The sequence below is a fragment of the Mesoplodon mirus genome (genome assembly GCF_964341445.2).
Source record: "Mesoplodon mirus genome assembly, chromosome: 18".
In the NCBI taxonomy this organism is placed as follows: domain Eukaryota; kingdom Metazoa; phylum Chordata; class Mammalia; order Artiodactyla; family Ziphiidae; genus Mesoplodon; species Mesoplodon mirus.
Genome location: NC_138994.1, coordinates 489,020 through 501,706, shown reverse-complemented (window position 1 = coordinate 501,706; position 12,687 = coordinate 489,020). Strand labels below are relative to the sequence as shown.

Sequence of the window (12,687 nt, the reverse complement as noted above, 5' to 3'; positions counted from 1 at the left end):
GGGCCTGCACCCCGCATCCATCTGACCACAGAGCTGAGGCTTCATCCGGCCTCTGGGCCGCTTTCCCGGGGGTTTGGACCCTGACCCTGAGATCAGAGCAGGCTGATGGGGAGGGTGGGCAGGAGTGGATCTGAATAGACTCCCTGGGTGTCCGTAGGGGGCACGTAGACTAGGTTTCAACCTGCCAAATCCCTCGAGCCTCCCAGCACTCAGGGCAGGCCTGGTTCTAGGGCAATTCCCTCCCAGCTCCTGAGTCCAAGGGCTGTTCCTGTCACTTTCCCCGGGGTGAAGAGCCTGCTAGTACCTGGCACCTGCCTGGGCAGAGATACATCCTGCCAGTCTGGCAGCTCCTGGGGCTCGGGCTGGGTTGGCCATCACCAGGGACCATGGGAGACCATGATGTTCCCTCTGCCGAATGCATGTAACCTATGAGAGCATAGGCTGGCCCTGCGGAGAGCGGCCTGTCCCTCACAGTGCCCATGGGGCAATCCAGGCCTCTCACTGGCAGGGAGCAGTGGTGGAGCCGAGGGAAAGGAAGGTAAGGACTAGGGAGGGGTGGCGTTCCCATCCGGCTGAGGTCGTGCTGTTAGTTGGCTGCATTTGCGGGCAAGGCTGTTTCACTGGCACAGGCTGGCCTGATAAATCAGGTCTGGCTTGGAGACAGTGAGACTCTTGTTGATTTTGTGCGTCTTGGGGAGAAGGCACCTCCATGGGGCTGGGGATGTAGACAGCCTATGGGTATGTTCTGAGCCCTTAAGCAAAAACTGTTCTAAAAATTCCCTCCAGGTTTTCTGTGCCCAGAAATACCTTCCCCTGGTCCCCAAGGACCCAGTCTTTCCTGGACTTCTGAGTCCTGAAGGAGCTTCCGGGGCCAGAGTCTTTAAGGAATTGAAGGACCCTCCGGCAAGGAGCAGGTTCTCTGCTGCTCAGCCCCCTCCTCCTCTCACCCCCTCACTGGGTCCCTCTCCCTCAGACCCCGGCTCTGAGATCTGTCCATCCCTGTCCCAGAGCCTCCCTGGTGTGGCCTAGAAGCCTATGCCAAGCAAAGGCTGCAAAACAAAGTCCCCATTCTGAGCCAAGGGGGGAAAACAGTAAACAAGTTGAGCAGGCAGGCTCCACGTAGCCCTTAGTTGATGTGGAATGTCGGAGGGGCTGAAGGGAAAGCTGGAGCCGCACGAGGCCAGCCCTGGTGGGGAGCAGCTCACAGAGCCACGACCAGGGCTCAGGATTAGGGGCATTGCCCACATCCCAGCGAAAACACCACGTGAAATCCTTGTTTGTGTCAACCCCAGAGCGTGTTGCTCATTTCGAGGAATTAAACTAATGCCGCATGTGGCTCCACAGAGAATCAGAGGGAATTACAGCCTGGCAAGCCCTCGCTGATGGCCTTGCTGACCTTTGCCACACAAAGGGACCTTTTTCCCCGTTGATTTCCCCGTGCAATGTCCCACAGGTTGGAACTGGCACAGCCCACAGTGGCCAGACCTGATGTCCTTTGGATGAACGTGGGCCAGCATCAGAGCTGCCGTCCCTAATGTGTGTGTGGACAGCCTTGAACAGCTGTCCCAGTGGGCTCCGACTTCTCCTTCTTAGCATTTGGCCAGGGCATCCCTATTGGAAGAGACAAAAAGGCAGGCTCGTTTGTTCCAGTCGACACCTCATGGCGGTAACGATGTGATGTAGAAGAAAAATACCTCATCAGAGTCCCATCCGCCTGGAGCTTGAAGCCCTTTCCCACCACTTCCCAGCTCTGTGGACTTGAGCGGCTCCTCTCTTAGTTTCTGCATCCTCACCTCATCTCTCGGTAGTAGGAAGACTTTCCCTCTTACAGTATGTGACCTTCCTCTTCCCACACTGCTAGCTGTGTGACCCTGGGCAAGTTACCTAGTCTCTCTGTGCCTCAGTTATCATTACCCGTGAAGTGAGACTGATGGTTGTACCTAGTGTGGTGAGCATGAGATAAGCTGACAGACATAAACGTTCCTAGAGGAAGGCTGGGCAAATAGTGGGTACTATGAATACATTAGCTATTACTATTATCAAAATGGTTTTCTCACAGTAGGTGAGCGCCTATTAGTTCCCTTCCCTGGAGACCATGGGGGAGGGTGGGGGGAGGCCTGTGTTCTCTTCCTTCTCCTCCTGGCTCAGACCTCTCCATCTGGCTCTCCCTAGGAGTGTGAGACCTATGAGAAGTGCTGCCCCAACGTGTGTGGGACCAAGAGCTGTGTGGCGGCCCGTTACATGGACGTAAAGGGGAGGAGGGGCCCCGTGGGCATGCCCGAGGAGGCCACGTGCGACCATTTCATGTGTCTGCAGCAGGGCTCCGAATGTGACATCTGGGACGGCCAGCCCGTGTGCAAGTGCAGAGACCGCTGTGAGAAGGAGCCCAGTTTCACCTGTGCCTCCGACGGCCTCACCTACTATAACCGCTGCTACATGGACGCCGAGGCCTGCTCCAAGGGCATCACACTGGCTGTCGTCACCTGCCGCTATCACTTCACCTGGCCCAACACCAGCCCCCCACCACCCGAGACCACCGTGCACCCCACCACGGCCCCCCCAGAGACCCCTGGGCTGGACACAGCGGCCCCAGCTCTACTCAACTACCCCGCGCACCAGTCGGTCACCGTGGGTGAGACAGTGAGCTTCCTTTGTGATGTGGTGGGCCGGCCCCGGCCCGAGATCACCTGGGAGAAGCAGCTGGAGGATCGGGAGAACGTGGTCATGAGGCCCAACCACGTGCGCGGCAACGTGGTGGTCACCAACATCGCCCAGCTGGTCATCTACAGCGCCCAGCCCCAGGACGCCGGCATCTACACCTGCACGGCCCGCAACGCCGCCGGCGTCCTGCGTGCTGACTTCCCGCTGTCGGTGGTCCGGGGGGGTCGGCCTTCGGCCACCGAGGAGAGCGGCCCGAACGGTACAGCCTTCCCCGCAGCCGAGTGCCTGAAGCCCCCTGACAGTGAGGACTGCGGCGAGGAGCAGACCCGCTGGCACTTCGACGCCCAGGCCAACAACTGCCTGACCTTCACCTTCGGCCACTGCCACCGCAACCGCAACCACTTTGAGACCTACGAGGCCTGCATGCTGGCCTGCGTGAGCGGGCCGCTGGCCGTGTGCAGCCTGCCCGCCCTGCAGGGGCCCTGCAAGGCCTACGAGCCCCGCTGGGCCTACAACAGCCAGACGGGCCAGTGCCAGTCCTTTGTCTACGGCGGCTGCGCGGGCAACGGCAACAACTTCGAGAGCCGCGAGGCCTGCGAGGAGTCCTGCCCCTTCCCTCGGGGGAGCCAGCGCTGCCGGGCCTGCAAGCCAAGGCAGAAGCTCGTCACCAGCTTCTGTCGGAGCGACTTTGTCATCTTGGGCCGAATCTCGGAGCTGACCGAGGAGCCCGACTCAGGTCGCGCCCTGGTGACTGTGGACGAGGTCCTAAAGGATGAGAAGATGGGCCTCAAGTTCCTGGGCCGGGAGCCGCTGGAGGTCACTCTGCTCCACGTGGACTGGACCTGCCCCTGCCCCAACGTGACGGTGGGCGAGACGCCGCTCATCATCATGGGCGAGGTGGACGGCGGCATGGCCATGCTGCGGCCCGACAGCTTCGTGGGGGTCTCGAGCACCCGGCGGGTTCGGAAGCTGCGCGAGGTCATGCACAAGAAAACCTGTGACGTCCTCAAGGAGTTCCCAGGCTTGCAGTGAGGCCCTCCGCCCCTCCCCAGTCCTGTCCCTGACCCTCTTCCATTGACCCATCCCCAGCACCCCTCAGTCAGCAAACTGGGCAAGGTCAGATTAGATGGTCTTAGGCCAGCAGGGGAATATCAATCAACGTATCAGAAAAAAGCCACCGCATGGACATATACGCACTACCAAGTGTAAAATAGGTAGCTAGTGGGAAGCAGCCGCATAGCACAGGGAGATCAGCTCGGTGCTTTGTGACCACCTAGAGGGGTGGGAGAGGGAGGGTGAGAGGGAGACGCAAGAGGGAGGAGATATGGGGATGTATGTTTATGTATAGCGGATTCACTTTGTTATACAGCAGAAACTAACACACCATTGTAAAGCAATTATACTCCAATAAAGATGTTAAAAAAAAGAAAAGAAAAAAGCCACTCAGGGTCTTAGATCAACTTCTATTCTTTGAGTTCAATAAAGAGGGGTCTGTGTCTTTTTTAGCTGTGGGGGACAAAAGGAGAAGTCAACAGACACCTGCAGGTTATTCCTGATGACCAGTCTGCTCTGGCCTTCTTATCTTCTCTTGGCTGGCCACTCCCTCCCCTGGCTCTCCCAGCCTCCCTGCACCTAGCCAGCCTCCCAGCCAGGATTCTAGAGATGGAGGCTGCCTGATGGTCACAGGAATAGTGGAATGAATTGGTTTGCAAAAGAAGTAGGTGGGGATAGAAAGGAGGGCCCAGGAACTGATTGGACAAACTTCCCACAGCCCCCCAGAGCGCTATGAGCAGAAACCACTTCATGGTGGGGACTGTGGGAAGTGAGAATCAGGAGGCTTGCCCTGAGTGGAGGCTGCCGGGCAGGTGCCTTTGGGTGGTGGTCAGCCTGTGCTTCGGTCAAGTTGGCCTGGCAGCCTCTGAGGCCACCGCAGCACATGTGGTGAAGAACAACTGTTTCTCGTGGTTCTTCTCCCTTATTGATTGGTTTATTGATTGGTTTATTGATTGTTGATTTATTGATTCCGTTCTGTTCAATCCAACTCAGTGGACATTTTCTGAATACTTACTGGGTGCCAGGTGCTAGGACCACAGAGAGGTGTTAGTCACTGCCCAGCTCATAGTGAATGAACACAAATGTCCAGATCCCAGGGCTCCCCCAGAAGCAGGCCAATGGCTGGCTCTCCCCGCTGTCAAAAATCCCATTTTTAACAGACAGCGTGCTTTCAGCTGCCACTGGCTTCCTTGGACATAAAGCAGATAGAAGCCCCAGGATCTGTTTTGGTGGGAAGAGAAATAAAGGAAGAGGCAAAGCAGGCAGGGAAGGGGGTTGGTGAAGGAATAAGAAAGGAGGGAAGAGGGGAGGCAGGCCTGGGAAGGAAAAGGAACGTTGCTCGATGCTCCCATCTGGTGGTGGCCTTGGGAGCCGCAGGGACCTGGAGAGAGGCTCGAGGCGTGGCCTGGGAGGGCTGGTTTGGGTGTGCAGCAGCTTGTTGGAGACTTCTGTTTCTGCACTTCCTGGGCAGGTCTGCCACCACACCACTAGATAAAGTGTTGGGGAACCCACCGTCCGCTCTTCCTCTACCCCCATGCCCTCCTCAGCCTTTCCTTCTGGCCATTCCCCTCCATAGCTGAGGAAGGTCTCTGTGGGGCATTTTTGTTTCTTCCTCAAATGTAGGGGGAAAGATACCAATTAAAAGCTCCTAGTCTCAACAGCCCTTCTTGTGTGGTTCATTTGGGCTAATGTGTGGGTGGGACGGGGGGTAGGTAGTGTCATTCCTTTGGTGACCTGGTGGTTGGGGGGGAACTGGGGGGTGGGGGGGTTAGTCTGGCCACCTGGATCCTGTTTAGGTGATAACGGGACACTGCTAACATTTGGTGCACTTTGCAGCTCTACGACTCCTTACTGTGGCGCCCACCCCACCTCTGTACATTAGGCACAGGAGAGCTGAGGCCAGAGAGGCCAGGTAACTCACCCAGGAACACGGGCAGGAAGGCACAGGGTGTAGGCCCAGGTGTTCTGCCTCGTATCTCAGTCCCCCGCCCCGTCACAGCAGCACGGTGGGCCAGGGCAGACTCCAGACCCCAACGCTGATGGTCGGTTCAGGGGCACGACGGCGGAAGAGACGGCAGTGGGCAGGGGGCCATGCTCTCCTGCTGTGACTCCCTAGGGGGCCTCTGGGTGAGGCTTGGTCCCAAAGCCCTGGGTGCTCAGAGCCCATGGCTGGGTTCCCAGGCTGAGGCACAGCATCTTTGGTGCCAGGGGCTCCTGGCTGCTCCCCTCCCCAGAGATGTGTTCAGGAGCTTTCAGCCAGGGCGTGCTCCCAGCTTGTCTGTCCCCTAGGCTGGGAGCCAGCTAAGCCCGAGGGACACCTGACCCCTGTCCACTTCCCTGGTCTTCCCGGGCCATAGCCCCAAGGAGGAATCCGGGCCCAGGCCAACCCAGCCCGGGTCAATCCCTCCTTAGAGATAATTCTCTGCAATAAGGAGGGGCCAGGATGGAGAAGACAAGCTCCTCCCTGAGAGAGAAGAGAGGCCAGAGGAGCGGGAGCTTCTCAAGTCACCACTGGGAAAGTGCTGAGCACAGAACTTAAACAAGAAGGTGTGGTTGAAGCAGTGGTTGAGAGTCCGCCTGCCGATGCAGGGGACACGGGTTCGTGCCCCGGTCCGGGAAGATCCCACGTGCCACGGAGCAGCTGGGCCCGTGAGCCATGGCCGCTGAGCCTGCGCGTCCGGAGCCTGTGCTCCGCAGCGGGAGAGACCACGGCAGCGAGAGGCCCGCGTACCGCAAATAAAACCCAAGAAGGTGTGAGCACCAGCTGCAGGCCCTGCCCCTTTCAGGTCCAGGAACCAGGAAGTGACTCCTTGCCTTCCCTCAGAGTGGGGACACACTGTTGCACCTGCTTCTAGGCTGAGGTGCCAATAAATAGCACATCACCTTAGAGCCCGAGGGGGCAAGTGTCCACATGCCAGCGCCCGTCACCTCCCCTCTTCCCTCCACTTGCACAGATGTGGGGCTGAGCCCTGTGACTACCTGGTGGAGGTGTGAGGCTCAGGGGATCTGATCTCAGGCACTGCCCACACACAGCTGCAGACTTGGGGTCCCTGTCACACGCCATCCCCAGCTTGGCAGGGTGGGAAGGCCCAGCCTGTGGAGTCAGACCCACCTAGCGTTGAATTTGGGCTCTGACACATATCCGCCATCTCTCTGAGCCTCAGTTTCCTCATCTGTAAGACAGCACTTCATGGAGACTTGGGGTGTTCGACCCTATTCACTGTGTCACACTGAAAAGCCTGGGAAACAGACCCTGGCACAGATGGCTGCCCCTGGGCCCCCTCTGTGCCCTCAGCAGCTCCCTGGCTGACAGCAGCCCCCCAGGACTGCTCTCCTCCCCTCACCCTTCCATCCAGACCTCAGCTGTCACAGGCTCAGTGACCACGCAGCTTCAAAGGTTGTATTCTGCTGCTCAGAATACATCCCAAACTGACCACCCCACCTAGGTTGATTTGGGATTTGGAAAATATGGGTACTTGGAGAAAGGGTGATATAGTATCCATGATCGTGGTGGACCTGCCACATGGCATTTATTTTCTGTCCTTGAAACCAAGTCTGTGTCTCTCGCTGTCACCCTTAATTAGTAACTGACTTCTGGGAGGTACTGAGTACAGGCTGAACTGAATTCCCAGGGCCTGGTTGCCAGGTGACCTAGGGAGGCCAGCCTACCCAGTCAGGGAGATTTGGCCCCAGGATATGGGGGATTGAGCCCTCCTGAATTCAGGTCGAGGTCAGACTCCCCTGCTTGCATCTGTTGGTCCCTCTCTCCACCCTCCTCCTCCTCTAGCCCATCTCTCCGTTTGCCTTCAGAGGCTTGTTCTGGTACCGGCTGTCTCCAGACCAGCTCTGAGGCCTCCGCTTGGAGGAGGACAAGACAGGGGCAGGACAGCTTGGCTTTTTCCACCCTCTGAGTCCCCCAGCCCCTCCAGCCTCCGAGGACACACTGCTCCCTAGTCTGATGTCACCCCTCAACAGTGGGGCCAGAGAGCAGGGACCGGGGGCGGAAGCTGATGAGTGAAGGGGGTGAATAAGTGCAGCCACGTGGCGGTTTCCTCGGACTGAGCACTGCGCCCCGCGTCCCACCATCCTGCTGTAACATCCACGTTGAGTGGGCGCTTACTGCAGGGCAGGTACTGGAGGTCATCTCTTGTCATCTCCGTCCGCCTGTGGGAGACAGAATGCTATTTTGTAGGTGGGAAACCTGAGGCTGGAGGAGACGAGAAGCTTGTCCAAGATCACCCGGCCTCTAAGTGGCACAGCCAAGATCTGAACCTAAGCAGGGTGACTCCTACGCTCTTAACGCTCATGCTATGCTATTTCTCCCAGCATGTCACACACACACACACACACACACACACACACACACACACACACGGCTCTGGGCTGGGCAGTGTGCAATCCCATCAGGACCCCAAAGAGCCTGTCTTCCGTCAGCCACATGCACACCACCCCACGCTTATGCGGTTACGTGTCACATGGTATTTCTATCACACACGTGAGCAGTCCTGGCCTAGATTCCTGAGCCCGCTCATGCTTCAAGACTCAGCTCCTTGGGGAGCCTCCGCTGTGCCCAGGCTGCACACTCTTCTCCAAGTCTCCATCTCCCTCTGCACTTGCACTGATCCCCGGCCAGAGTCACTGCTTAGGGCTCTGGGAGGCCTGTGGGCCCAGCTTGCAGAGATCCAGAGGGATTCGCTGGATGAACAAATGGTCCCGGGACCAAGGGTCACGCGGTGCACTGGAGCCCACAGCGCTGTGAAGGGCTCCTTCGGGGTCTTCCTTCCTTTTGCCCCACTTCCTGATACTCTCTCCTTCTCCTTCCACCTCCCCAAGGAGTCTGAAGTCTCCCTCCTGCTCTGGGAGTGTGTGATTAATACAGGCAGGATGGAGGGCAGGGTTCCTGGGTCCTATTCTTGGCTGTGGCCTCATTCTGGAATGTGCCCTGAGGTTGAGTGACACTCAAGCTGTCAGGAGGAAGGAAGCCTAACCCTCTAGCTAGCACTGCCCTGAGGGCGCGGGTAGGGCAGGCAGGTGGGCAGTCCCCCACCCTCTCCTGCCCGCCTCTCTGGCTCCTATTTCGGGGTTGGGTTGGAGTCTCTGTGTCCCACCCCAACTTACCCCAGGACATGAAGCTCTGACATCCAGGTATCCAGCAGCACCCTGGACACCCAGACAAGGGGAGAATAGGCTGCATCGCCAATGCTTCCTGGACTGGACCCTCCCAGAGGTAGGGCCTCTTCCCAGCGTGTCTGTTGTGGTGACGTGAGGTACTTGGGTGTGTATCTTGTCCTTTTCAGGTCTTCAGGATACGGCTAGAGACCTGGCAGGATGAAGATATACCCATTCTGATCATTTGTTTTCTGTCTTGGTGTGAGGGACACACCCAGTTCTGGCAGAGGATGGTGACAGTTTTGTCTCCTTTCTGTGTGAACAGCCAGGAAGTAGAGTCAGGGCCTGGGGAAGTGGTGAGGAACCCCAGCAGGGTAGGAACACAGCGCCAGAAGAGGACGGATGGGCACTTGAGGGTGAACAACTCTTTTTTTTTTTTTTTAAGCTTCCAGGTTCTGCTAATGCTGCTCTTCTGGGACCACATTTTTTTTTTTTTTTTTGGCTGCACCGTGGGGCTTGTGGGATCTCAGCTCCCTGACCAGGGATCAAAGCCAGGCTCCTGGCAGTGAAAGCGCTGAGTCCTAACCACTGGACTGCCAGGGAATTCCCGAGTGCGAACAACTCTGATCAGGCACTTTACAAATGTTGTCCAGTTTAATCCTCACAACCTTCTCTCAGCTACATCTTTTACTATTTCACCGTTTGCTAGACCCCACCCTAGGCAACAGGAGGGCCTTGTTCACAGCACAAGGCGTGACCATAGAGGGTTTCGACAGATACTTGTGGAATGAATGAGTGACTGAACGAAGCAAGCCCTACAGCCCTTATGGAGGAAGAGACGACCTCAGAGGTATTATTGTCCCTGTTTTACAGATGCTGAATCTGAATCTAAATGCTTAAAGGAAACTTGCCCAAGGTCATAAGGCTAATAAGTGGAAGAGCCAGGATTCAAACCTAGGTCTGTCTGACTGTAGTGCCCTTAATTCTTTCCAGGGCAACATATATATTTTAACCATTTCAGCTGAAGGCTGAGGGCCCCAAATGGCCGTTCCCCTCCTGAACATCCATAACCACCTTTTCTAACTGGTCCCTGACCTCCAGGAGTGCCAAGGCTGTACAGAAAGTCACAAAGCTGCACCCTCCAATAGTTAGTATTGAATTCATGTAAGTAAATGCATAGGAAATAAAATGTTTAAATTCAGTTCCTCAGCCCCCCTAGCTATAACCAGGTGTCACATTTCATGTAGCTTGGTGGCTACCATATTGAACAGCACAGACATAGACTATTTCCATCATCAGAGAAAATTCTGTTGGATAGCCCTGTTACAAAGGATTAAACCGTTCATTCTTGTTTTCTCCGGCAGAGATCTTGTGTAGGGCTGCGGGCCCTGACTCTACGCTCCTGCCCTGCCGAGGACTCCAGGGATTCCTGTTCCTGGTTTTGGTCTCATGGATCCTACTGCCACAAGGGCTTTTGGACTTGCCGTACTGTCTCTAGGCTCTAGTCTCAGCCTCAGAAAAATCCCCTCATCTTTTCTCCCAGAAGGCTTCTGTTAAGCCGTCTTGCAAATCCAGTTCTTGATGGCCTTTCTCAATATCCCAGATTTCCTAAAGAGGTACACAAACGAGTACATACACACCAAGACCCAACAGTTGTGGCACTCAGGGGAAGAGGAGTTTACCAAACCTTTAGCTAAATATGACAGAGCGGGGCTGCTGATGGGAGGTAGACAGTAGGGGCTACAGGCCAAATCCCCTCATGGCATGGCACAGTGCCCACGACAACTGTGAAAGTGCTCTCACTAGTGGGCCAGGTGCCCCACAGCTCTTCAGAGACGTCTGTGGAAGTGCTGAATAAAGGGCTAAGAATTAATTTGTTTGTTAGGGCCATTGCTGTTAGAACTGAATTGCATAAGACTTTAAAAAGAGGCACCAGAGGTTTTAGGCCTTAGGGCCCCCACATTTCCCTGGTATACAGGGTGAGTGGCCGTGAGGAAAGGCCAGAGTCATGGCAGAGCATGGGCTCTTGAGTCAAACTACCTGGGCTCCAATACTGGCTCTGTGACTTTGGGTAAGTTAACCTCTCGTGCCTCAGTATCTTCATCTGTAAAACGGAATAATAATGGTTTCCATAGTGCTTCTCCAGTAGTAGTCAGCCCTGGGCCTGATTGCTCCAGCTGGTTGGAAATAATTGCTGTTGCATGTTCCCACCTGTGGCTAGAAAGAACCAGGAGATGAGAACAGGCCCCTCTCCCCAAAGCGGCCCTTGGACAGCAAAGTAAGAACAGATGCAGTCTCCTTTGCTGACAAAGGAAGAGTCCAGGATAAGGGTAGCCAGGGAGGAGAGAAGCGAGAGGAAGGGAAAGAGAGACACACACTCTGGGTTGGGTGGTTGGAAGCAAGCAGAGACAAGTGTGGTAATGAGGTAGAGGTGGGGAACCTCTGAGACCTCCACGGAGGCCCTAAGAGCATTTCCCCACCATTCCCGGCTTTAATACCTCCAAGTGTAGAGCTGAGTTCTTTTTTTTTAATTTTTATTTTATTTTATTTTTATTTTTGGCTGCGTTGGGTCTTCGTTGCTGCATGCGGGCTTTCTCTAGTTGCGGTGAGTGGGCACTGCTCTTCGTTGCAGTGCGCGGGCTTCTCATTGCGGTGGCTTCTCTTGTTGCGGAGCACAGGCTCTAGGTGCACAGGCTTCCGTAGTTGTGGCACACGGGCTCAGTAAGTAGTTGTGGCGTGAGGGCTCTGTAGTTGTGGCTCGTGGGCTCTAGAGCGCAGGCTCAGTAGTTGTGGCCCACGGGCTTAGTTGCTCCGCGGCATGTGGGATCTTCCTAGACCAGGGCTCAAACCCATTCCCCCTGCGTTGGCAACTGCGCCACCAGGGAAGTCCCTGGAGCTGAGTTCTTACCCTTTATTTCAAGCACCACTCCCCATCTCAATGCACCAAAAAGGGCAACAGAATAAAAGGGGAAACAGCCTCAGAGTTTTGGTGTGACCAGTAACTCAGACTCAAGTAATCCTCTCAGTCATCACAACCAACAATTTCACCCTGTGACCCTTATAAGAGGAAAAGCTGGTGTTCACGGATGAGCGGAATGCAGCTTCAGTGAGACTTACACGGATGGCAACCCATCCCCACCTCAGGCCTCATGGAAGATACCCACTCTTTACCACCTAGATGCCCTGATGGCAGGGTTAATAATTTCCATCACTAATAGCCTGCAACACCTAATATGTGCTCAACATACACTATCTCATTAAATATTTACACACCTGTGGTGTGTATATCATTCACCTCCATTTAATATTCTCTCCGTTTCAGAGATGATGAAACTGAGGCTCAGAGAGATTGAATAACTCGCCCAAGGCCCCTGGCCAAGCAGGAATCCAAGCTTAGGTTGGTCTATGTGACTCCAAAGCCCATGTATTTCACCACATGTATAAGATATTCCACCACAGATTCAAGAATAGTGAAGTACAGTTTTCTCATTTGCTTCCTCCTTTCTCCCTGCTAATCCACCAGCAAGTTTCACTTCGTAGGATTCTTATGAAAAGGCATGTTTAAGGCCAGCTGACCTCCCCTAAATATGCTGATCACATGCCCTTAAGGCTAAGCCACAGGCCGAGAGACAGAAAGAGATGGGGATGCAAGCCCCTCTCACAGAAGAGTAGAGAGAATTCAGGTAATTCCCTGTGGGGAAGAGGATTACGCTCAATGCTTCAGATCCCTTACACGGTTCTCACACTAAACGTGACAAGTAGGCTTTCTCAGATAAGAAATCTGAGGCTGAATAAGTTTAACGGGGCACAGCTATAGGAGGGTGAGTTTGGGATTCAATTCGAAGTCTGACCCCAAGGCCCATA

The 12,687-nt window shown here is 55.3% G+C and overlaps 1 protein-coding gene across 1 annotated transcript; it reads left to right on the top strand.

Annotated features, from left to right (window-relative positions):
* Window positions 1-2,226: 2,226 nt before the first annotated feature.
* WFIKKN2 (WAP, follistatin/kazal, immunoglobulin, kunitz and netrin domain containing 2) lies at window positions 2,227-3,693 on the top strand (the record flags this gene model as incomplete). Its single annotated transcript, XM_082604838.1, has 1 exon — window positions 2,227-3,693. The coding sequence occupies exon 1, from the start codon at window positions 2,242-2,244 to the stop codon at window positions 3,691-3,693; it is 1,452 nt and encodes a 483-aa protein (XP_082460964.1). The 5' UTR covers window positions 2,227-2,241.
* Window positions 3,694-12,687: the final 8,994 nt, after the last annotated feature.